The following is a 27,330-nucleotide window of genomic DNA, read 5'->3' as shown; positions in this document are numbered from 1 at the left end:
GGTGAGCCTATTTTTTAAAAACACTAGGACACAAACTCTGCCGTAAAACTGTTGGCAGCATAGGAAATGTCAACCTTTGGCAACATTTCCAATACAGAGAATTAACAGAAAACATGCGCCAATCTGCAAATCTCACTTATGGCAAAATCTTAAAAAGTATCAGAGTTGGTATACTTTCTAGAGAAGCAGAAGCAATATTGAAAACCCGGCACATTCATGCACTTTATGATGATAATGCATGTGCTACAGATATTATGGAACAATTAGCCCACAAAAATGTCAATTGTATGGCCTTAATGCCAACTCTTGCAAGCTGTTTCAAATTCAATGAAATAATGTTAAGCAAAGAAATGCAATCAATTATGGAAATTAGCGCCACAGACAAACTAGATGTACATGGAATGACACTACCCATGTGTGACCAAGCCACAACAAGGCTAAATAGTTTAGAAAAATCAATCTCAAACACAGCAGGCTTGGAAAAGATATTAAAATTATCCTTAAATTCAAGAGTAATGCTTAAACATAACCTTGACGTGGACCAAGGACTAGTTAATGGAGCACTGGGTACAGTTGTTGGCTTTCAAACATACCCACGTGACAACAAAATTCAGTTTGTCAATATTCTCTTTGACAAACTTTCAGAAGTAAAAAGAATAGGACGCTCAACAGCTCGATTCCTTCTCTTCAAAGACATGTATGTACGCAGAGAACAATTTTCTCTAACTCTTGCATACGCAGTCACCATTCATAAATCACAAGGTCTTACTCTAGACAAAGCAATGATAGACATTGGTAACAAAGTCTTTAAAGAAGGCATGAGCTACGTAGCACTGTCACACCTACGTACAATTGATGGTCTATTTCCAATAAACTTTGATGCAAGTAAAGTAAACGCTGATATTCCTTGCATTTTAGAATACAATAGACTTCGTTCACTATACACCCCCCATCTACAAACATATCCTGTTCCACAAAAAGGAAAATGTTCTAAAAGAAAACTAAATCAAACAGAAATGCAACAGGATGTCACTGCAAATCCTCCAAAGAGACTAAAAGAAACTAAAACTTCATCAAGTACCACAAGCAAAAAAGAATCAATTAGGGAAAGTAAACCAGGTACTTCTTTAAAGAAGGGAGACAAACTCCAAAAAAAGCAGTTAGATACAGAACTACCTGGACCATTTAAATTCTCAAATATAGTTGGTGTAAGTTGCTACGCAAATGTAGCAATGAATATTCTATTTCAATTACCACCAATTGTTGACAACATTTACTTACACAGTACAGACCCATTGTGTTTGCAAATGTTAGTACTTCACAGAAATGCAGCAAACAATCCTGGCAACACGTATAGTGTTTTCGGAATAAGACAACAATTGGACTACTGTGCTGGAATGGTGAAATTCACTATAAACTCACAGGAAGATCCACAATCATTTCTAATGTACTTGCTATTAGTACTGGAAAACAAAAACATACCTATAAATGAAATCTTCCAGATTTCATACATATGGAAACATACATGCACTCTCTGCAACAATGTGACACAAGAACAAATCCCCAATGAGCGCTTTGTCTATAAATCAATACCTAATTGTGAATCCGTTCCATTTCAGCAACTTGTACAAAATGCAAACCACGGTAGATTATGTTCTACCTGCAATTCGGATAATCAATCCACATTACTAATACAAACACATAGTAAATACGTAATACTAATCCTTCTACGTTACAATGCAGATGGTACGAAAAACAACTGCAAGCTGACCGGATTCACACATGGTCAAATATCACTTGGTAGGATAACCTTCACAACAATAGGTATAATCTACCACGCAGGAGCCACAACCAACTCAGGGCACTACAATGCATATATAAAAAAAAATGTGGATGGTTTGAATGTAATGATAGTACCGTTACTCTAAAGCAGAGATTACCAGCTAATCTTACAAACGCGTATTTAATGTTCTTCAAACCAAAATTTGATAACTGAACTGTACTTAAACCTTAAGTACACTTGTAGTAAAAAAATATAAACTGTCACAATATTTCAAAACCTATCTAACTGCCCAAAGATTCTACAACAACTAATCAGATAAATCAATACCACTCAAATAGAGCAATAAATAGACAGTTAGGATACGCCTACTGATATCTAACTGGGCCAAAATTTTACAAAATCCAAACAAATACCTAATATCTTACTGCTCACAAAAACTGAAACAATCCAATGCATAAAGCATTAGGCAGAAAGAACAAGTAAACGCGGAAAACAAACAAATAAATAAACTGTAGCATAACAGAAAAAGGTTTTTTTTTTTAATCCAACATGGATTTGTTTTCTCCCACAGACCCAATGATTTTAGCAACAAACACAGAAACTTTGCACATTGCACAGTACTCTGGTTTGTAATCTTCTAAATATGAGGGTCAATAAAAAGAAGAAAATGTTGATTGTACAATGTAATAAGTCATTATAAAATGCTAATACTGACATGCTATTTTCTTTTATTACAGAAATGAACAAGAAAAACATGGACTCCCGTTACTAAACCAAATAGTACGTATAACAAGATAAATACAACCATCGCAGCATATCACACCCATACAAGCTTATAACAGTGTTCCTTATAAATTAGTTTTTGACCCAAAGTTAAAAGGCACTATGGGTGTGATATGCTGCGGTGGTTGTGGCCAGGGCATACACTCTTGGGTGCATGGCCAAATGGCCATGCACCCAACATTCTATACCCTGGCCACAACCACCGCAGCATATCACACCCATAGATGCAAGCATTGCAACCATTTTTATGTCCGCGGAAAGGGGGAAGGTCCTAGGACACATTCAACTTGTCAGAGGACAATACAAACAGCGTCCTCAGGACACCCCTATTTTCTTTATGTACGAACATTTCTGGACACTGCGATTGTTCTTAAAACCTTTTCACCTTGCCAACGAACAATACAGACAACGTCTCCAGGACACTCCCTGCAAACATTCCAAGACCCCACGAGTGTTCTTAGAACACTTTCAAGTTGACACCGAATCCATTCTGTTTATTTACGAACATTCCAGAACAGCCGTGTTGTTCGCAGACAAATCGAACACAACAAAAGCGTCTAGCACATAAATAAAATACAACTTTGAACCTATCTCATACTCCCCCATCCTCCCCAAAGACTTCTACACACCAACACACTCTACTAAAGATACATTTTGAACAAACTTTCACCGCGCTGTCCGCGGACGACCGCAAATGCAAGATGGCGATGCGACAGAAAATCAGACGCGCATCACGCACCGCGCTGCCCAATCAGCACGTCGCATGTCCGCGGACATGATGCAAGCCGCTGGGCCAATAGGGGTGCTGTCCGCAGAGTGAACAGGGAAGTCCGTCCGCGAAGCGAACACAGATATCACTAATTTTTTTGCCTTACATTTTGGTCATTTTTTGAAAAACTACTGAACGGATTTACACCAAATTTGCAAAAGCACACTTTTGGGACCAGGCCGCCGCTCCTGCCGCAAATTTGGTGTAAATCCGTCCAGCGGTTTGGGCTGTAGCCGTGCGCAAAGTTTTTTCCCATTCAGTCTATGGGAAAAAAAAAGTTTTGGGACCCCCCCTATAACTTTCCCCCCCCTGGACGAATCCTCACCAAACTTTGCAAAATAATTCAGAGTGGGCCATATACTTTTTTGCAAAGTTTGGTGAGGATTCATCTAGGGGGAGCGAAGTTATAAGCTGCCCAAAAAGTGCTCTTCCTATGGAAACACCAACTAAACCATAACTGCCTGGCTGCTACCGCGGCCATGTAATATGCATATATATATATATATATATATATATATATATATATATATATATATAATATGGGAGACCTCGAGGGTCACAGTTGCAACCCCTGATGACCCCCAAATGAAGTCCCTGGATTCCACACTAGGGGATCAATCCTGCAGCACTTTCCTAGGCAGGCTTGCCTGTTGACCAGTCTTCACAGAATCGTTTGGGACGCACAGGCTTAGGAAAGCACTGAGGCGTCCATCATTGTGCTAAGCTCTTCTGCGCTCTCTAGTACAGTGCTTAAGTGCCAGTTTCCCTTTTTCTGGGATGCTTTTTGATTAGCCTTTCTTTGCATGATTGCAGTTTCTTCATTACTTCCCTTTTCCTGCAGGACTTACTCTCTCTCTGTGTTCAGTGGTTCAATGTTCGTTTCCATGTTTCTGTGGGAATTTGGTATTAGTCTATGTTTCCCATAAGTGTAAGAAAGGTGCGTAGTGTGTTCCGGTGTTCTGCCAGAGGAGTTTGTATTTGCCAAAGCAGTCTGTCTACAGTGACTACTATCCTGACGAGGGGGTCTGGACTTAAAAACCCCTCTCAAGGCGGAGAATGCAATGTTGTAGTGTGTTCCGGTGTTCCTGCTGTGCCCGTGCCGCTCGTGGAGTTCAAGTCAGCCCTCCCAGGTAACATAAGATCTACAATCATTTATACTCTGCTTTGATGCTCTGTACTACCTGCAACCTGGAAAGTGGCTTTTTATGTCATTTTTATGTGCAACTTGCCAAGTATTCCTTGCCGTTAAGCATATATTGGCCCGTTAATTGCTGGTTTTCGGGAGTGTGATAGTTAACTCTACCATAGCCCTTCACCTGTTAAGTAAGATCAAGACCTACTGGCTAGAACATTCAACTTGGATTTAGTCATTCCCTGGTGGAGCTCTTCCATCCCCTATATAACAGCATGCCAGGGAAAGCTCAAAGCTGCAGTAAAATTGTGGCTGCTCGTACGAAGAAACCTTACGAGCTACGTTTTGGGAAACTCCCAACAGCTGCTCCAGACCGCCCAGCTGAGATCAGAGTAAAAAACAAAGCGCCTGTCAAAGTTCATTACAACTATGCTATGCCTTACAGGATAATGCATCCCACTCTACTGGGGTGTGAATGAGGGAAGACTCTAATATCGTGGACTCCCTGGGTGAGATAGTGGTGGAGAGCGAGGATGGGAACTCCAATTTGAATTTATCCCGGGTCCTATCGGACCCACTGCCACCACCTATTATGGAACTGAGGATGCCTGTGTTGGCATCTGTGGTATGTGTTGAGGAGCTCCCGTTGGAGGGCCGACATTCCCCTCTGCACCCCCCAGGTGCTCGACTCTCTGCCACTCCTAACATGCTTTATGAGTCGTAACAGCCCTATCAGGAGCAGCACAGGAAGACTCCTTCACTCACGATACCTCGAGACGAGTATGGCTGAGAGCCATGCAGTCAAAATGCTTTTGAAGTTGTATGGGGCGATGCATGAAGATTTAAAATGCAAGGGCACAACCATAGCCTCCATATTTAAAATCTTGAATGCTCCAAAACGTAGTGACCCACTACCCACAATTGACTTACGCGAAGAGGCGACCCAAGAAGTGAGTCATGTGCCAGTGAAAACACCTATTATAACTGGAGTTAATGTGCGGATGCCCCCAGCCATGGGCCGCCTATCCCGAAGACTGCAGAGACTTGCCAAGAGAACACAAGCAAAGGCCACTAAACAGCTGAACCCAGTGCTACCTTGCTTGGAGGATAATATTCCAGTCCACACACAGCCTCTGAATTCCACTCTACGACTGGGCAGTAACAATCTATTTAAGAAGCAGCGGAAGAGAGTGGCCCGCCGTAAAAGATGGTCTTCGCACACGGTTGGCACTCTAACTAGCTGGTTGATGGAAGATACACTGGCGAATGACCAACCTTTGATGGTCGACTAGAATAGGCCCAATATATGGCCATCTGCCTCACCACCACTGGTGTCCCCAGTGAGGGTTCAACCGGAAGCTGCTCCAAATGCCCCACTACTTGACGCCACCCTAAAGGTGGCACAGCCTCTAAATGATCACCATTCATCCCCCGGAGGGAAGCAGATTTAATCATCCACTGAACCATGCATCACTGTTAGCATGGTTCCACAAGATCCCATCTTTACGGATTTTGAATTCATTAGATTTTGACTTCATTGAACCAATATGACCATTGGACACCAAAATTACAAAAATCCATTGTGGCCTACCAGAAACAGCATCACTAATTCGCCAAAATCAGGCTTCCCTGGTACATCTGGGCTTCTCCTTGGATGTCTGTCTACCAGCGAAGACCAGCCATGAGGTCTGTACCAAGTGTAACTGCCAGACATCCTGGCCCCCAACACAAGCACTTCCTTTGCCAAACTTAGTGATAATAAAGGATGGGAGTGGTTGAACAAAAGACCCCCATGAGCCAGCCTGCAAAATAAAATGCATCTATCCTAAACTGGAATACGAGGGGATTCAATCATAGACTTAATGAGGGAGGCTCTTATGAAGTATTAACTGCAAGCAAAGTTTTTGTCCTCCAAGAAACTTGGGTAACTTTTGATATCACGTTTGATGGCTAAAGCATATTCCAGACAATGGCCTCCAAAGGCGAGTGTGGACGCCCTGCTGGGGGTCTGTTGATTGCAGCCAAGACGTCCCTTAACCCTAAATTAATGCACCAATGTGACCCTGGAGGCCATACACTAGCCATAGAAATATCCCCTCCTGGGGGATGTAGTGGCCTTAAGGATATCCTAATAGTTAACATATATGACCCCACCGGTATTGCTCTAACTGAGTCGATAAATAATCAGTTGGATATTATTCTGGCCTCACACACTTGGGGGACGTGGGGAACCATGTAATGCTGTGTGGAGACTGGAATGCCAAATGTATCGATCAAATGGGTTGTGGGACATATGGTAATGTGTTTGATCACTGTTCCTCCGGTATGGGTAAATCCAACAACAAAGGGAGGATGTGGCTGGACTATTTGAAAGAATGGAACTATACAATATTAAATGGCCGCACTAAAGGTAGCATAGCGACAGTCGGTTCTTATACCTGTCCACAAAAGAGGTGACCGGGGTATTGTTACTAATTACCGACTGTTGTCCATGTTGGATGTTACCAGTAAGATTTTCATGACAGCTGGAAAAGTGGGCTACGACCAATCATGTCCTTAATTTTGCCCAAACAGGTTTTAGACCTGGATTGGGCGCCACTCATAATCTTAGAGTGCTCAATCAGCTGATTACTACCATTCATAGTAGGAAGGATGCAACCATGTATATTGCTTGGTGAATAGGGAGACGCTGTGGGCAAAATTTAGAACCTTGAATTGCCCCAGCTGGCTCCTACATATCCGGAACCTCATGTACTTTGATACCACGGCTAGGGTAAATCTGAATAATGAGGGGGAGGTTTCTGATTCATCTGGGGGTGAAGCAGGGGTGTGTGGCGGCCCCCATGCCTTATAATCTCTATATATATCGGATCTCCTCCCACTCATGGATTTAAAATCTAATTGTCCCCCTAAAATAGAGAAACATCCTATTGTGGGCATGCTCTATGCAGATGACCTGACCCTGTTTGACAGAACCATGTCAGGGATAAAATTGATGCTCGATGAGTTGGCCTGCTACGCGTCTCAGCTGGGTCTAACCATCAACCTGGATAAAACCAATATTCTGGTGATTGCAGGCAACAAGATAGCTCGGACTGGAATTGACACTTCTCTGCGCACCATAGAATACACTCAGTCTTACCCTTATTTGGGCTTGGAGTTTGAGGCTCGCCCTAGTTACGACCTGATTATCAGCAACAAAAAATGACAAGCTAAAACACTCATGCTCAAACCTTGTAAGTTTACTAGAGGTACATCGGGGAATAGTATGGCCGGGTTCGTCAAGCTCTACTATCAATGCTTTGCCCAAGCCATTCTTTATGGTCTTGAAGCATTGGCCATCCAGGATTTGACATGGCTAAATAAACTTGAGGGCCATTACTGGCGTATGGTGTTAGGATTGAATCCGACATGCCCCATGGAATATCTCTGCCAAGAATTAGGCTTAACATCTTTATGAGGCATGGCTCTGCATGCTAGGGGGACCTTTTACCTTAAGTAGTGTTCTGATCCCACCTGCAAGTTACTGGCCATGGTTGGGGACAGTTATGACTCGGAGAGGACCCGGCAGGGTTCCAGCTTTAAGACCTTAAATGAAGCCCTATTCATGAAGATCGATTGGCCTTTCGCTAAAAAGAGAGGCTGTCGTTTTGTCCACTTAAAAAAATCTTTTGAGCATAAATTTAATGGGTGGGATTGGTGCAAGAACTATAGACATCTGACAAAGCTAAAGGACTAAGAGGTGCTAGCACATGTTGCGCACTGCTATCGTAAGATTCAACCCTACTTACAGCTCTGCCCCTGAAGTTAGGCAGTTCATTTTGAGGCTACGCAAAAACCAACACCCGGTGATAGCCGTGTTGTGCCCCCGCTTAAATGTACCCCTTGATGGTGCTGACGGCACTGCTATCCACTTTCTCGGTTATCCGATCCATGAAGCGCATGTCAGTTGAGGCTTTCGTCGCCACTGCCTCACACCCCTTTACCCCTTTGGCTGACTCACACCCTGACACAGCCCTCCCCTTAAAAGATTATGCAACCTGCGAAACACCAAATGTAATATATGCAATCAAATGCCCATGTGGTCTTATATACATTGGACAAACCAGCCGTTAAGCACGCATACGCTGGAATGAACATAAATCTAACATTAGAATGAACAATCGTCACTCTCCTTTGGCAAGGCATTTCCAAGCGCATCAGCAAAAGTTATCACAGATGAGATTTCAGATTTTAGAGGTCATCAGGACAAAAGACCTGCGCATGAACATCAATAAGAGACTTGAACAACGGGAAGCATTTTGGATCGACAAGCTTGGAACTGTTGCTCCGACAGGTTTGAATGAAGAACTTGACTTGTTTTGTTTTCTGTGATCTTGATACAATTGTACATAGGCAATATCAACAGTGAGGTACTCAAATCATATTACCTTAGGGCAAAAGACTGGAAATACTGATGAAAAACTGTTTAATTTTCTATATAAGTAGTCCCTAAGTTGTATGGGTAAAAAAATGTGGAGCTACCAGTTGGTACAAGCTGAACGGATGCAATGAACAACCATACCGTGCCATAATATGTGCATGTTTAGAAATGTAATTCAAATGTATGACAGACGGTAAGAGGAGTCAATGAGTAACTGAGCTATGATAGTTCAACCATATGCATAAGTCACTAACAGTATCTGGGGTAGTTGCATAGGGACCTAGATGAGTTCTGCTTACATCATAACTGTTGTTAATGTACAATTGCACTGATCTGTTATTTCAGGCAAGTACAACGTGCATAGATGCAATCTGGAATATTAGTGATTGCAGTAGATAAGCGAGGTTGATGCGTATTAATTTGGGAAATATGGATTTAAGGAGTTTGACTCTTTCATCCCTTATAATTACCAGTATCTAAGTAGAGGGCGAAAAAATGTATATACATATGACAATGCATTACTTACCGTAAAAGCATTTCTGATGGTTGTATCTGCTTAGATTCACATGCTGTGCATAGGTCCGACATCCAGTGGTCACTGCGGAGTATTGCATTTTGTTTTTCGTAGTCGAAAAGGGGACGTCGACAAGGCGTGTCTGTAACACTATCCCTATAGTGACGTGCGTTGTACCCACAATCCCTCACGCGTCGAGGTCCCTCTGTTTGTATTTTTCTGCCCTGAGGGAGCCTTCTAGACGTGAGTGAGTACAGAAAAGAGAGAAATATAGTAGAGGATGTCTATGTTCCTTCCATCCGAGCGGGGAGGAAGGGCGGGCGCATGTGAATCTAAGCAGATACAACCATCAGAAATGCTTTTACGGTAAGTAATGCATTGTCTTCTGATGTTTGTTAATCTGCTTAGAATCACATGCTGTGCATAGACTAGCGAGCAGTACCCGGAGTTGGCGGTGGGTTATGAGAAGGAACAGTAGAGAAAAGATGTCTTAATACTGCCTGTCCCACCTGGGAGTCAGATCTAGAGTGTGCATCTAGACAGTAGTGTTTTGTAAAGGTGTGCACAGAACTCCAGGTAGCCGCTTTGCAGATGGACTCAAGGGGAACATTTGCAATGAATGCTATGGAAGCCCCAGTGCCTCGAGTGGAATGTGCTCTTGGCTTGAAGGGTAGTTCTCTCTTAGCAAGAGTGTAACAGAGAGTGATGCATTGTACAATCCATCTAGATATAGTGGACTTAGAGACTGCATCTCCTTCTCTTCCTGCTGCCACCGAGACAAAGAACTGATTAGTCTTTCTCAGTGATCTGGTTCTTTCCATGTAGAACATGACAGCTCTGCGTACATCTAGTGTATGCAGACTTTTTTCTCCCAAACTGGAAGGGTTTTGAAAGAACGTTGGTAGTTCTATAGATTGGTTTACATGAAATTTTGAGATGAATTTTGGTGCAAACCTTGGGTGTGTGCGAAGAACCACCTTATCCTTGTGAACTGATACGAAGGGGTCTAGTACAGAAAAAGCCTGTAGTTCACTTACTCTCCTAATGGAGGTGATAGCTATTAGGAAAGCAGTCTTAAGAGTGAGGTATTTAAGAGTTGCCTTGTGCATGGGTTCGAAAGGAGTGCCCAGGAGTCTAGAAAGTACCACGTTTAAGTCCCATCCGGGAGCTGGGTTAGCTATCGGGGGGTGTATTCTTTTTACCCCTTCCATAAAGGCCTTGATAACTGGTATCTTCCACCACGACACTTTAAGTTGGGAAGTGGTGTATGCAGAAAGTGCCGCTAGGTGGACTTTAATGGAATTAAACACTAGACCTGAATCCAGTAAATGGGTCAAGTACAGAATAATGTTAGTGGCAGAGCAGTCAACCGGGTTGATGTTTTTACTTCTACACCAGATGACAAATCTTTTCCACTTGCTAGAATAGCAGTGGCGAGTATTAGGTTTTCTGGCTTCCCTGAGGATGTCCATACATCTCTGAGGGAGATGTAAATGTCCAAATTCTATGATCTCAGGAGCCAGGCTGCTAAGTTCATGGTCTGAGGGCATGGATGCAGTGTCCTGCCCTTGTCTTGTGACAGCATGTTGTACGGGCAGGGAAGTTTCATTGGGGGAGATAGGGACATCTCCATCAAGTGAGCGAACCATGGCTGCCGGGCCCACATTGGGGCTACTAGTATCATGGTAACCTGCTCTTGGTGCATTTTGTGCACCACTTTGTTGAGGAGGGGAGTCGGGGGAAAGGCGTAAACAAATTTCCCTGACCATTGAATCAACAGACCGTTCCCCTTGGACTGGTTCTGGGGGTACCTGGAGGCGTAACTTTGGCATTGTGAGTTCTCCAGGGTTGCGAACAGGTCTATTTCCGGGAAACCCCATTGCGTGAAGACGTCTAAGACGATGTTTTCGTGTAATTGCCATTCGTACTCTTTGGGTAGGGGGAAGTTTGTCTGCTAGCAGATTGAGTTCCCCTGGTACATGTTGTGACAGTAGGAACATGTTGTGTTTGAGAGCCCACTTCCATATATTCTGGGACAGTTTGGACAGTCCTGGAGAGTGAGTGCCCCCTTGTTTGTTGAGATATTGCATGGCTGTGGTGCTGTCTGTGAGGACCATCACTGTCTTTCCTTGTAAGTGTTCCTGAAAGGCTTTCAGTGCTTTGAACACTGCTAATAGTTCCAGCAGGTTTATATGCTTGGATGCTAAGCTCGGAGTCCACACTCCGTGAGCAGTCTGATGGGATAGGTGAGCCCCCCATCCTGTAAGGGATGCGTCTGTGGTTAGAGTGGCTTCCACTGCGGGTGTGGCAAAAGTTTTCCCTAAAACAGGTTTTCCTTTGTCCACCACCGTAGCGAGAGAACCAAGGCCTGCGAGACTACCACCAGATCGTCCCATTGTCCGCTGGCCTGACACCACTGGCTGTAGAGCCACTCTTGCATTGGGCGCATGCGCAGGCGCGCGTGAGGTACCAAATAAATACATGACGCCATCATCCCTAGCAAGCGCATTGCTTTGCGTACCGTCACCTCTCGACCTGCCACATATTGGGGGATCTGAAACAGCATGTTTTGGACCCTCTCGTTGGAGGGGAAGACGAGGCCATCCTTTGTTCGAATTAGAGCCCCTAGGAATTGTTTGATTTGGCTGGGGTCTAAGCTGGACTTCTTTTCGTTGATGGAGAAGGCCAGTTGGGACAAAAGGTCTACGGTCCTTTGGGTATTGGAGAAGCATGTTTCGTAAGAATCCCCTGTTATGAGCCAGTCGGCGAGGTACGGGTAAACCGGGATGGATAATCTGCGCAGGTGGGCCGCTGCCACTGCCAGTACTTTCATAAATACCCTTGGTGCAGATGCTATCCCGAAGGGTAGTACTCTGAACTGATAGTGTTTGTTCTCTATCTTGAACCCGAGGTATTTTCTGTGCGCTGGCAACATTAAAATATGAAAGTATGCATCTTTCATGTCTAGTGTTGTCATGTAATCCCCCTGTGATAACAGTGGGATTACTTCCTGCAAGGTCACCATACGAAACTTTTGGGGTTTGACAAAGTTGTTCGCTGGGCGCAGATCTAATACAGGGCGCATGGTTAAGTCCTTTTTGGGTACAAGGAAGTACACTGAATAAATACCTTCTGTTACCTGAGATAGGGGGACAGCCTCTATAGCTTCTTTTTTCAGTAGCTCTTCTACTTCTTGAAGAAGAATAGTGAGGTGTTCCGGTGTCATGCGTCGGTTCCGTGGGGGTCTGTATTTCGGGGAACCGTTGAATTCGATGCAGTATCCGTGGGCTATGGTGGATAATACCCAGCGGTCTGACGTTATTCCCTCCCATGCTGAAAGGAACGATGTTAGCAGGCCCCCGACTGGTGATGCATGGGAGGGGACCCGAATCTTTGGGTCATTTGTTGGTATTGGGCGCGGGGCCTTTGGGACTGGAGCCGCGCCCTCTTCCCTTGCCACGACGTTGGCCTCTTTGACTGAACTGGGTGCTTTGGTTCGAGGGCCAGTTGATAGCAGAGTAAAATTGTTGTTGGCTTTGCTGCTGGCGTTGGCCACGAAAGGAGTGTCTATTGCCATAGCTGCGTCTGTTAGGTGGCCTAGAAATTTGGTCAAGAGTCTTGATGGTATCAAACTCCTTCTTCGCATGTTCTAGGGCCTCATCAACTGCTTTCCCAAACAGATGTGTTTGCTCTATGGGCTTATTTATTAGGGAAGCCTGGGTTTCTGGCTTAAATCCCGAATTGCGCAGCCAGACATGGCGTTTGAGAAGTATTTCCTGAACCAGGGAGCGGCCAGCTGTCTCTGCGGCATCTAAGGAGTTCTTTACGATGCCCTGGTTTACAAGAGTTCCCTCTGATATAGTAGCCAACAGGCGTGAGCGCAGGGGTTCTGGTGCGTCCTCTGCTTCGCTGGGCAGCTTGCTCCACTGTGCATCTGCGTAGCTAGCTAGTAGGGAATTGTTATTCGCGATCCTGGTTGAGAAGGCGGCGGATGTCGTGATTCTCTTCCCAAGTGCATAGAGCTTCTTGCCCTCTTTGTCAGGTGGTGCCTCACTAGTAGATAGTGGTACCCCCGCTCTCTTTCTTGTGTTAGTCACTACCAGAGAGTCCGGGATAGAATGTCCCCTGATGTACAAAGGGTCAGAAGAGGAAGGGCTGAAGAGCTTTTCTATCCGAGGGTTGACCCCTCTGACTAAGGCCGGATTGGAAAGGGAAGGAGTTATTCTTCTCTTTTTAGAAGCCAGGAGCGGAATGGTCTGGCTGACCGGGGCTTTTTCTTTAATAACCTTTTCTACAAAGTCTATGTCCGGAAGGGCCTCCCCTGTGTCTATTTCAAAATGCGCTGCTGCCTTGCGCAATAGTGCATTAAGTGAAGGCTGGTCATCTATGGGGGAGGTGTTCCCAATAGGTGAGTCCTTGGGAGGAGAAGGATGAAAGACATCAGGGTCTAAGTGCACTGATGGGGATTGCCAAGGCTGCACTGATCGGGAGTGCCAGGGCTGTGAGGTAGCTGTATCTTCTTCAAAAGCTCCTGCGCTAGTGTAAGGGTCTTCCTCAAACCTCTCCTCCTCAAGTTCTTCCTCTCCACCTAAACACTCCTCATCTTCCTGGAGGTATTGCTCCTCTTCAGTGAGGTCATATGCATCTGTAGAAGGGCTAAACAGCCTAGGAATCTTGACTCTAGGGTCATCCTGGGTCCATTCTCTTGGTCTTTTGGGTGTGGGTGGGTTTTGGCTACCCAAAAACCTCTCCATCTTTTCCATACAAGAATGGAGTCTTTCCAGGGTCTCATGGGGAACCCCTGAATAGTCTAGAGGGGGGAAATCAGTGTTTTCGGCTTCAAAACGCTTCAAACGCTCCCACAACATCGACGAAAGGTTTCCGTCGCCCTCAGAAAAGCCCTCCGGTAGTTCAGAAGTGCCTTTAGATGGATGGGGCAGTTCCTGGCTACTCTTGTGCTTTTTCGGCGTTTCTATATCCTTGGGTGCGGTATTCGACGTCTGTTTCGTCGTCCGCTTGCGTTTGTCCTCGGAAACAATTCTCGCCAGACTCTCGACGACGAGTTCGTCAGTTGAGGGTTCAGGAGTCGGCGTTGCCTGCGTTGCGCGTTGTTTTTCGACGGCCGCTCTATGGAGCGTTACGTCGGATGTTTTTGGGGTAGCGCCCATATTAGATAAAAGCCCAATCGCTGGTCGCGGCTGCGTTTGCGGGTGGGGCTTGAGACCCTTGCGGTCTGAGGTCGACGCCGGAGTGCCCTGCGTCCCCTTCGGCGCTGGTGGATCCTTCGTCCTGGACGAAGAAGAGCCGTGGGTTGTGTGCTTAGGCCTATGGGGTCTGTGTGCGTCCTTGTCGCCGGGGTGTTCATCCCCATAAGCAGGGCGTGAGCCGAGCCCGTCGGGGCCGGGGACGGACGTCAAGGAGCGCGAGCGCTCCTTCTGGGGGTTAATGACTTCCGTAACGGACGTCGAGTTATCACCCTCCTCGTCACTTTCTGTAACAGCGGCGGCGGGTGAGGAAACTGACTTCGACATTGCGTAGTCCGCCCACCTCTTAACTTTCCGTTCTTTAAGAGTTCTTGGTTTCAAGAGCTTACAGGCCGCGCAGCTGTCCTCTTTATGATCGAGGGGCAAGCAACGATTGCAGAGCTTGTGTTTGTCCTTCCAAGTGTATTTGCCCCTACAGCGTGGGCAAAACTTAAAAGGTGTCCTCTCTATAGCTGAGGCAATAAAAACTGGTGATAACAACCCCAAGGGAAAGATAGGGGAGAAAGAAAGACATTCTCGACGAGAAGGTAAAAGTTCGAAACCCCCACTCTCCCTACTGTATGTTGGCCGGCGAGGCCTGGCCACGTGTTCGGCAGCGCCGAAGGATCTCCTCCGTCTCTTCTCCTCCGTCGAAAACTTGCTCGGCGGAGAAACAGCTTCACAGCTAACGTCGAGGGGAGGGATCTTTAACAATAAGTATATATTAAGGACCGAGGTCCGTAGTAATTGTTTAGCAATGTCTCTCTAGGAGCTCCGCGTAAGGCGACCATAAGATGGGCGGAAAAAAACAATCTGAGGGACCTCGACGCGTGAGGGATTGTGGGTACAACGCACGTCACTATAGGGATAGTGTTACAGACACGCCTTGTCGACGTCCCCTTTTCGACTACGAAAAACAAAATGCAATACTCCGCAGTGACCACTGGATGTCGGACCTATGCACAGCATGTGATTCTAAGCAGATTAACAAACATCAGAAATATATATATCTGTCAAGCGGAGATATTCTAGTTTAACTTGTGATTAGAATTAATCTTCTTGCATTTAAAATAATATGTTCTGACTCATCGCCACAATGTTAAACATTTTTTCATGACATTGGGTTATAGATGCCTGTATGATTACCATATTACAACGATGTACCCATTGGCTTTAAATAGCTAGCTTGACTGTGGACACGACCACACACATCTACAAACCTTGTCCATAAAGAACGACATTTCCCAAGGTCGTTAGAACTACCATTACGCATCGTCACGTATTCTACGTGATGACGTGGTATTCTTAAGCGCACATGACGACGCGCTGCATTCTGTTGCCAGGGGAAACATCCGTTGCCCCAGACACCACGACGCTGCGCGCGACCCCGAATGAAGGAAGAAGAAATAGGTAAGCTTGGCCAACATGCTCGTTTGCTAACAGACAGACACTATAGAAATGAACGTATTACCAACCTAATTACGTGTCGTTCGTCTTGACAGACTGAGTCGGACGGAACACACAGCCCTGATACTCGTTTGGGAGATCTTATTATTGGTATACCTCACCGGATGGGGTAAGAGCATTTGTGTATTTTTCTATCTTCTCATACACATTAGTGTGTAAACGTTTTTACGTTTCATGTTAATGAGAATAGACCTTTAAGTATGAGTCAAACGCATCACTGCCTATTTTCATTCCAGAACTTTATGAATGCTTCCACGTCAAAGAGTCCCTACTTAAACCAACCCTCATCTTAATACAATTTGACTGAGATATAAGTGACACGATACAAAGGCTTTCTCTAAGAATAAGCTCACGGTTACCGCAGAGTGTGAATCTTTATTATAAACCACAGAGAAATGTACATTGCAATTGGCAGGTATGTGTTGTTTTGTTGGCATGCTACCCTATATTACTATTACGAACGTTGATACTATACAGATTTGATTATTTTGTTTAATTTGATTGCATCAGGGGTGAGGTTAGCCCCGAATTGTGAATGTCTCTTTTTTTAGAAACTCGCCCTGAGGAAGGACTGTTGTCCGAAATGCATCGGCAAGGGCTTCTTCCATAATAAATACAATAAAAAGAAAAAGTGTGAAACAACAATGCATTAGTGATTTATTAGCAAGTGAACAACGGAGGTCCTCACATTGATGAAAGACCACCAAAGAAACAACATTCAATTAAAATCAAATCTACAATTATAATATAAATGAAGTAGTATTTACTACATAAACAGGCGTCTCCAAAGCTCAGTGGAAGTGCCACTGAGCTGCTTTCTTCTACAGCCCTTTCCATATGCCACTCTGCTATATCTGATACTCTTGATGTTCTTGCCCCTGTCACAAGGATCCGCTTGAAGCCCAAAGCCAAGTGCAATTCATGGTAGGACACAGACATCATCACCCTCAAACGCAATTGCAGGGTGGCTGAGAGGAAATGGCTAGCTTCTTGCGCATCCTCTGACAAACTGGCCTGCCCCCTGCTCCACAGGCAATATGGGCTCTCTGTCCGCACTAAGAAGAGAGCCAACATTCATGCCTGCGTCTCTGCATCATCTAACAACTCAGCCAAACTCTTTAAAATCTGCAAGGAGCTGGCCAATCCTGCTACAGTCTCTACATCTCCTGTCCCCTCCCAGGCCCTCTGCACAGCCCTGGCTTCTCATTTCATCTCTAAAACCCAGGATATCCTGTCCACCCTCTAGTCCTCTCATCCTCCCTCTACTCTCGCCTCTACCTCCGTCCCCCCTGTGGCCACCTCTCCTCCCTCTTTCTCTTCCTTTCCTATGTTCTACCCTGATGAGGTTTCCAGACAAGTTCAATCTATGAAAGTCTCGTCAAAACGGGTTCTTCCCTGTTCTTCCAAAACCATCAAGGACCACATTGACACACCCACTCCTGCCCTGGCAGACTTCTGCAACCACCTCTTCGCCACTGGAGCCTTCCCTACCCCCCTGAAGCACAATCTTGTGCACCCTCTTCTCAAGAAACCCTCAGCTGACCCCTCCTGCCCGGCTAAATATTGCCCGATATCCATCACTCCTTTCCTGGGGAAACTCCTGGAAAGACTGGCCATCTCCAATCTTAATCTTCACACTGAGTCTGCTGGTTGTCTCCATAACCATCAGCCTGGCTTCAGAGCAACAAGAAGTATGGAAACTGCTCTCCTGAACATCCATGAAGACCTGCTCTCTAACCTTGATTCTAATCTCCCCTCTGTCCTCATCTTACTGTAACTCTCTTCTGCCTTTGACACAGTCAACCATGCCATCCTGCTCAATAATCTCCGTGATGACTTGGGTATCACCGATGAGGCCTTGGCCTGGCTGACCTCATTCCTCTCTGATCGACCCTCCCAGGTCCAACTTTGGTCTTTCCTTTCCTCTATCTCACTCTCTACCTGTGGTGTTACCCAGGGGTCTAACCTTACCCCCTGGCTGTTCAACCAATACCTCTTGGCCACCGCGTTGCCGCTCTCTGCTCCAACTTTCAATGGTATGCGGATGACCCTCAGCTCGTTATCAGCTCCCCTCTGCCACATCTTCTCCTTCTCTCATCTCTGACTGTCTGTCTGCTATCCAGGAGTGGTGTGCCGCCAACGATCTCTGCTTTAATGCCATTAAGATGGAGATTCTTCTCATCGGCACACCTGCAACCTCCTTTCCTGTCACTCTCTGGCCAGCCTCCCTTGGCCCTCTTCCTGCTCCCACCTTTGAGGCTAAGCACCTCTGGGTAATCTTCAACTCCACACTCTCCTTTTCTCCTCACATCTCTGACGTCTGTAAGAAGGCAAACTACCAACTGCACCTCCTCAGAGGTATTCTTCATTTCCTCTCCTTCTCCCAAAAGCTCACTGTCTCCATAGCACTGGTTCTCTCTAGGCTTGACTACTGCAACAGCCTCTTCCTAAATCTGCCTGCTTCGCTTCTCCGCCCTCTGTAACTCATCCAGAACAGGACTGCGAGACTTGTCTTTGGCCTCAAGCCCAGGGATCGTATCTCTCCAGCACTGAAATCTCTGCATTGGCTCCCAGTGGCTGCAAGGATTAAGTTCAAGACCCTCTGCATTGTCCACAAGGCCTTCTGGGGCATGGGTACTCAATACCTCCAACTCTCTCTTCGTAAATACATTCCTGCTCAAGGTCTTCACTTCTACACCTCCACATACCTCAGTTGGTGGTAGATCACTTTCTTCGACTGGGGCCTTCCTCTGGAACAGCCTCCCTGCCTCTCTGAAACTCGAGGAGATCCATCTCCAGTTCCGGAAACACCTCTGGACCTTCCTCTTTGCTTCTGCCTTCTCTCTTCCTCTCCCCTGCTGTTTTCGGGCCCAGGTCCCTACCCGCTCAGTTGCACACCATCACTGCTGCCTGGCAACCCTTGCACTTGACTCTGTACCCGTTACCCTACAGTCCCCTACCTGCACTTTTTGACACCTGCTGTCTGAAATTACCCTTGCATCTGCCACCTGCTGGCCACACTTTTGGGGTCATTACGACCCAGGCGGTAAGTACACCAACTTTACCACCATGGTGTAAACTATGTTTACACCATGGTGGATGGCGGATTTACCGCCCCATTCCAAGGTGAGTGGGGCGGTAAATCCCCATTTCCCATTTACCCTTCGCCATTCCCATTTTTGCCCCATAGGGCATAATGGGAGTGGGGAAGGCGCTAATTACGGCACCGTAAATTACAGTGCCGTAATTAGCACCAAGGCGGTTTAGCGCCATGGATTTTAACGCCTGCTAAAAGCAGCCGTTAAAATTAAAATCAGGCGTTAAGGGTTAACAACGGCGTTAACCCTTAATGCCTGAGTTGTAATGAGGCCCTTTGTGTTATTATTTTGATCCCATGGGCAGCACTACCCCCTCCCCTTTCCCCTGGCACTTTTCCCCTCCTCCTCCCCTGAACTTGTGCAATCTCAATGTCACTTGGCCTAGTAAGTTCGTTGTCTCTGTCCTCCCTCTGCTCCCCCTTCCTTGTCTCCTCACGTCTTGAAACACTTGTGTATAGGTGCATTACAAATTCCATATCATATCAAGACGTACAATGCATACACATCTGAGGCACATACAAGGAAACATAAGTAAGGAGGAAAGAAAGAACACCACCAAAAAAGGAATGTAACATTAGACTTTATCATGAAGTACACCCATGATATGTGTGTTTTAGGCTTGCTTATTTCGCCATGTATGTGTACCATGAATTGAGGCCGAATCCTAAGGAAACTGCCTTAATAACATACAAGAAGATTATTTTGTACATACACCTTTTAATTGGTAAGATTGTCTCTATCAGTGAACAAAATCATATGGCCTACATATGTCAGTGAACAAAAAGAAGTGGGCCAGATATGTGATGCCATCTGTGATGTCATCAATGATGTGTGATGTCATCTTTGATGTCCTTGCTGTTAGTCTAAGCAGTGCACCGAGATGGCACGAGTTTTGGTTGCTTAGTGTACTATAACTGGTGAATTTCAAAGGTTTTCCGGTTTTACTTGTAACAATAACGTCCCGTTGCCAAAGTTTTTTCACTGAATTTCATGGGTTTTTTTTAGTGCAACTTAACCATAACTACCCTTTAACAAAGTGTTTTCAGTGACTATATGTATGTATATAGGTTCTTAGTGTCTGCATGAGAGCATGCTTCATGTCTACGTGCATGTGTCTGTCATGTCTATGGGCAAATATGTTTTGTGCCTATGCATTCTTCATGTCTACCTGTACTTGTATTTGCTACGTGTACTTTATGTGTACTTGTTTATCCACCTAGTCATTCTCTTATCTATGTATATAGCAACAACTACCTGTTTATGTCTCCCAACATCTATTCTGTATTCTTAATGTCACCTTCATGGTCTTAGTTTGTTTCATCTTCTACCCCATGACTCTTGGGGAGGTAGGGCTGTCTCAGCTTGTAACATTTTTTCACCTGGACGATACTGCGGAGGGGCAGGGACGGAAAACGGTACTTCCATACACATCTAATGTGGGGCAATAGGTGTCACCTGAATATTTGCCTGCCACATGACAAAACCTGTTTCCCTTTCTTAATAACTTTTAAACAATGTAACACATTTTCTCCAATATTTCCACTTTGCAGAGTCCAGGGGCTAAAGGACCAGATGCCAGACATGTTTGTGGGAACGACTAGCACCATTTCAACCAAATATGTCACAGAGGTCACAGAGGTCAAAGGTAATGATTATAAAGCCAATTTATAATTTTTGACAACATGAGTGCATTACATTACCTCCTTCTGTCTGACAAGAAATGCATCAATGAAATTTCTTTGATTATTTGCATCTAATTGCCCAAGACTTTCCATGAACACCGTTTTTGTAAATGAATCAATTTCCTCAACGTTCCTAATAAGGGTCTTTTTTTCTCCCAATAGGAATCCAAGGTAAGGGAATGCATTAAAGAGCTGGAAAAAGACAAAGAACATCAAATGAACAAACATTAAAAAAATGTACATTATGCATTTACACTTAGGCACACACAGAAATGCACTGATTTTAATAATCTAAAGTAGAAAAATGTAGCGTAACTATGCCCCAGAGATAGTGTACATGCTACTGTATTTAATTTGACCAGGTTTAGCGTTCAGCTAGTCAGACAGATTTCAATATACCCAGCCATGAGCAATATAAAATGAACATTACCAAAAATTAACAAACCACTCTCAAACTCATTCTGCTTTACCAACACCCCAATATTATGAGTTCCCCTGAGTCTGATATACCCCTCTTAATTACCACCATTATCAAACCCACAACCAAACCTATCCTCCTACGAGACTTCAACCTCAAATTCAATGACCCTGATGACAATAGATCTACCGCCCTTGCCATCACCTTTACCAAAATGAACCTATGCCAAATGGTTAACTCGCCCACTCATGCCAAATGCTGCATCATTGACTGGATCATCAGAGTTAACATTAATCTTTCTATCACTGCCTCCAACCCCATCCCTGGTCTGATGTCTTATTGATTGAATACAGCATCGTGCAAGATCAGATGCCCTCCATCCAGACCCCTGCACCCTTGCTCATCACAGCCCATAACACCTGTAAGCTCACTAATGCAGTACCAGCCCCCACTATCTCAAGTTGGTTCACAACACAAATTAACCCTGGTGACCTGCAGTATCAAATTAAGCAGGGCGGAGTTGTAGGCATCAAAGCACTAGACTTAGAGGCCCATACAAAACCATGATTCCTAAAAAACCATCACGCCACAATAACTGGTTTTCTGAGGAATTCTAATCCCTCTGCAGATATAAACGTGCCTTCGAGCATCTCTGGAGAAAGTACTCCTCCGCAGCCAACAACGCTGTTTTCACCTCTTCTGCGAAAACTTACAAAGACGCTCTAATCTCCACCAAATCCAACTCCTACAACACTAGGATCATTGAAGTGAGCTCCAATGAGAGAGAGCTCTTCAAAATTGTCAAACAACTCAAAACTCCTGCTCCCCCCATCTCCCACTTCACAAAAAATAAGGCTTGGTGCACTACTATCCAGTCAGCACTCTATGATGACATTCACAAGTGGACAGACCAGAAACATTACCAAAAAAGCCTCACTTATCTCCAAAGCCCCTCCTGCCATGCCCCTTCCATCCCCACCACCCGTACGCTCACAGCCCCCTTTCACTTTTCCACAGTCACCGCAGCTGATATCCTCAAAATGATCAAATCCCTCAAACCCTTCGACTGTAAAGTGAATGGTTGCACAGGCACATCATCAAACATCTGCACAGAAACACTTGTTTGTTTGTTTGTTTATTTGGTACAGCGCAAAACCAAACCCGAAGGGGTAGCTGGGCGCAGACAGTACAAGGATACTTGAGAACTTGGTTACAGAAAAAATACAGTTATACAGTTTATATTACTAACAAAGTTTCATGTACAAGAAAATGCCAAAACAACAGTTCAGGTTGGTTAATCAGATATCAGATCATATAGTTACAGTCATCTGGGTCTCTAGAGGAGGTGGCAGTGGAACGGTAAGCTAAGTGTCGTTGGAACGTATCCAGGTGAGGACTTTCCGCCTGAAGCTATGGTAAGGTTGGTCCATTCTAAGATCCAGAGGAAGTTTGTTCCAAGTTTGCGCAGCTTTGACCGGAAAACTGGAGCCGCCAGCTGTACTCTTTTTATATCTAGGCACCACTAACATATAGGCGTTAGTCATTCTAGTAGGGCGGTTAGAGGATCTCTTGTTGACTCTGTTCACCAGGTAAAGAGGAGCTATATTGTTAAGACATTTGGAGGTAAGGGAGAGTGTTTTGAGGGCAATCCTGTCTTTTTTAGCCAGTGGATATTTTTCCTAGAGGTGGAGATATGAGCTCTATTAGGAATATTTAAAGCTACTCTAATAGCATTGTTTTGGAGAGTTTGGAGTTTATCAAGGATATACTTGTTAGATCCTGCATATAGGGCATTACAGTAATCCAACTTGGATATGATGAGTGCATTAGCTAATGTAATGCAACTAGTCTCAGTTAGAAATGGTCTGCATGCTCGGATCAATTTACAAGGATATGCAGTGGAAGATGCTAGTGAGTTAGTTTGTTTCTTGAAGGTGAGCGCTGAGTCGAGATAGACCCTGAGGGTTTTTACTGCAGGCATCACTTTGATGATATTATTGTCGATGTTGAATGAGGAATAGTTAGGGTCAAGTTTTTTGATGGCCAGCTCTGAGCCGAGGATCAGTAACTCAGTTTTGTCGTCATTCAAGCAGAGGCTGTGAGATGCCATCCATGCCTCAATGAGGAGATATATCTTATTTACTAAGGCCGTGTCTTCCAAGAAGTTTCCCGAAAGGGGGATAAGGATTTGAGTGTCATCTGCGTAATTAGTGTAGATAATACCCAATCTGTCCAACTTGTCAAACAAGGGCTTAGTAAAGATGTTATACATCGTCGGAGATACACATGATCCTTGAGGGACACCGCATGAAACTTGTGTGGGATCAGCAGCAGCTAGGGGGGAGAAGACTCTCATTGTCCGGTTTGCAAGGAAGGATTGTACCCAGGTTATGGCATCACTTGAAAAATGAGCAGCGGAGCTGAGGTGATTGCATAAGACTGCGTGATCTACCAAGTCAAAGGCCGCGGATAGGTCAAGGAGGAGTAGCATAGCTGATTTGCCATTGTCCTTCAACTCGTCAATTTGGGTCTTGAGGTCAATCAGGGCTGTTTCAGTGCCATGAAGGGGACGGAAGCCAGATTGCCGTGAGCCTAGTAGATTGTTAGTTTCTAAGTAGTCCTGAATTTGCAGGTACGCTACACTGTCAATAATTTTAAGCAGAAATGGGACAGTGGTGATAGGTCTGTAATTTGTCAGTATTGCGGGGTCAAGTGTTTGTTTTTTAGCAAGGGAAGCACCCAAGATTGCTTGAAGTTATTGGGCACTAGGTTAGACTTAAAGGATGCATTGATAAGTTTAGAGATGAAGGGGGCTAGGTCTCTAGCTGCATCTTTTATAATTTGGGCGGGGCAATTGTCACCTTTGCAGTTGGAGGGCTTTAGAGATAGTATGATTTTTTCTGTCTCCAATATAGATATTTGTCTGAAGCTAAATGGATGAGGGGTGTTAGGCTGGTTTGGGAGGAGCTGTGGCTGAGGTGTAGGCTCCGTTGGCAGGAGCAGGGAGGCTTTTTTATTGGCAATTTTGGTTTGGAGCAAGCTAATTTTGCCCGCCAGGGCATTTTGTATATTAGTGCACCAGAGCTTATTTTTAGGAGTGTTATCAGTCGGGGGTATGGGTGATTCCATTTCACGGAGGATGGAGAATAGCTCCTTGGTATCTGATTTGGCCTTAGATATTCTGTTGTTAAAGGTATTTCTTTTAGTGTTTATGATTTCCTTTTTATACTGTTTGGCGAGAGTGGCTAATTTAATTTTGTTCTCTCCCTTCATTGTCGACTTCAATGCCTCTTTTGCCTCAAATGTCATTCTGACAAATATCAAAGATGCTTGAGTTACCCCACTTCTCAAAAAACCATCACTCAACCCTACCCTCCCGACCAATTACCTCCCCATCACAACAGTCCATTTCGTCCTCGAAATATTAGAATGTGCAGCATACAGTCATACATCCAATCCTACCTCGAACACCACAGCCTGCTCAGGGCTCACAAATCCGGCTTCATACCCAACCACAGCACAGAAAGAGCTCTCCTCAATCTCAAAATTCTGATTGATAACATCTGTGACTCAGGTAACCTTGCCCTTCTGCTCCTCCTTGACCTCTTGGCTGGATTCAGTCTTGTTGACCATGACATCCTATGGGAACCTCTCAAAACAAAATTCCCCTTCACTCCAGAGGCAACCGCATGGATAAAATACTTCTTGAGCGATCGCTCATCTCGAGTCTTCATCGGCAATGAGGCACCATTTCCATCCTGGCCTCTTTGGCGTTCCTCAGGGTTCTCCCCCAACCTCTATAAAACTTACTCCAAAAGCTTGTTTGACCATTTAGACAATCTCAGCATCCTGTAAACCAAATTTGCTGATGACACCCAGGTTCTCCTATATATCATGGGCAACTATTCCTAAAACTTCACCATGATTAATCAAGTCTATGGCACCATCCAGAACTGGATGGCAAATCACCGCCTCTGCCTCAACAATGACAAAACCGAAATAGTCATCGTCGGATCTCCTCACCGCCTGAATAACCTCAAACCTGCATACTCTGTCCTCAACATGATGGCAACCCCATCCCAATATCGAGCCATGTAAAAACCCTTGGCGTCTATCCAGACACTGAACATAAAATGCACAAGCATATCAATGCCCTTGCCTTCTCTACTTCCTACACTACTAAACTTATTATCCTCAGCAGAATGTTCTTGTCACCATACAACTGCCTAACACTCGCTAGGGACATCACAGACAGTAAATTGGGCTATAGCAATGCACTTCTCATGGGCACTTCTGTCAAGACTGTATCAAAACTTCAATTGCTTCCAAACAACACCCTCAGAGCTGCCTGGGGCATAAAACACACTGACCACACCTCGCAGGCCAGAAGAGAAGCCCACTTGCTCCCAATTAAAGCTTGGATTGAATTCAATATCCTTACGATCGCCCACTGCTGTATTCTTAAGGTCGCCCCGCCTACCTCAGCAGCCGTCAACACAGAAGGCCAACATCCGTGCGGTCTCCGCTCATCTTCTTGCCTCTCTTTCTTCTCACCCCCAGGTTCAACAACAAACACGCTGGTGGATCCAGTTTTATGGTCACCGCCCCACCTTCTAGAACCTACTCCCACTATTCGTCAAAGATGAAGCATCTTATCTGACCTTCAGAAAACTCCTAAAAACGTGTATCTTTGACAAGTCTGAGTGATACCCTATTCATGACAAACAGATCAATTATCCGGTGTATGCATACCTCTCCTATTTAATGCGACATTGCTTTCTTTATCTACCTTGGTATCAGCGATGTGATACCTCCTGGTCTTGGGCGCTTCACAAATGTAATAAATAAATACAAATAAATAAATATTCTGAAATATATATGAGCAGATTTTGAATGCTCTAAGTAAATAAAGTTTTAAATTCCGCTAATAAAACTTCACCATCCCTCAAATTGAAGCATGGTCAGAACTGTGTCTCTAACCTTGAAGAAGAATACTAAAAGTGTGTTTCTACTTTAAATTCAGTACACCAGTATCCTTTAATAATCTTCACATTGCTAAGTTTAAGAAATGTAAAACCAACAGAGTGCCTCACCACACCAAAATCAGGATTCCCGAGTATGCAGGTGATGCATACCGTTACCAAAAGATCAACTTTGTCAAAGACAACCATCAACTTATCACTGTATGTCCCTCATCCAAGCATGGACGTCATGCATCTGTCTGGACAGCAATTTGGGAGAGACGGAAAGAAATTACCCCGTCCTCCAGGAGATGTACTCGCTACTCCATCAAGCACTCATCATGTTCAAGATACATGCATCATCTACAAAGAAGTCACAACCAAAACATTACTCTATCTGACCAAGAAACATACCTTCTCCAGAGACAAATGCACCACCAGAAGTCATGTCATCACCAGACTGGTTACAACGAATGTGTCATGGTGCATGCCCCCAAAACCCTGAAACCCGCGAGTTCAGCCCAGACCCTGGCTTCCTTTGGGACTTCCCAGGCCCCAGCTAGGCTCTCCTGGGCTCAGACCTGGCGCCGCTGGCGCCAGGCTCATGGTGTTAAATACATGGTCCATTTATTTGGCTCTGAGATGCTGAACCATTCAGTACAGGGTGTGGCTTGGGACTACTTTTTCTGAGAGACAGGATACATTGAAGGGGACTATTTTCCTGGCACTACTCGCAAGGCTATTTAAACCGCACCTTGCAAACTGAACACGCTTCGCGTTAATCTGCACTCATGCAGCGTAATGCTCACCGTGTGCTTCCTTTCTGCCACGCCCGTCCAGAGTCTTCTATCCATCGGCACCTGTGAAAATAGAAGAACAAGAATTATTCACGCATTGAAGGCCTTACCTGCAGAACATCCAGACCTCGCCTTCACGCTTATCCAAGGGCCGCCGCATCTGTAGAAGATCAGAACAGAAGGTACCCTCTCGGGTAGCGACGCACCTGACTCGGCCTCCTCCAGGAACTCCATTGAGCAATTCTCCATCATTATGCATC

General features: G+C 45.0%; 1 protein-coding gene across 1 annotated transcript in view; it reads right to left on the bottom strand.

The window, feature by feature from the left end:
* The window catches only part of LOC138453178 (cytochrome P450 2K4-like), a 557,377-nt gene that overhangs the window by 206,797 nt on the left and 323,250 nt on the right, over window positions 1-27,330 (bottom strand). Inside the window, exon 5 of the mRNA XM_069605777.1 lies at window positions 20,913-21,086. Coding sequence (XP_069461878.1) covers window positions 20,913-21,086 — 174 coding nt within the window. The remainder of the gene's footprint in view (window positions 1-20,912; window positions 21,087-27,330) is intronic.

The sequence above is a fragment of the Ambystoma mexicanum genome, chromosome 4p, assembly GCF_040938575.1.
Source record: "Ambystoma mexicanum isolate Mex_15411 chromosome 4p, UKY_AmexF1_1, whole genome shotgun sequence".
Lineage (NCBI taxonomy): Eukaryota > Metazoa > Chordata > Amphibia > Caudata > Ambystomatidae > Ambystoma > Ambystoma mexicanum.
Note: the sequence above shows the minus strand (reverse complement) of the source record. Positions and strands in the feature narration are given on the sequence as shown.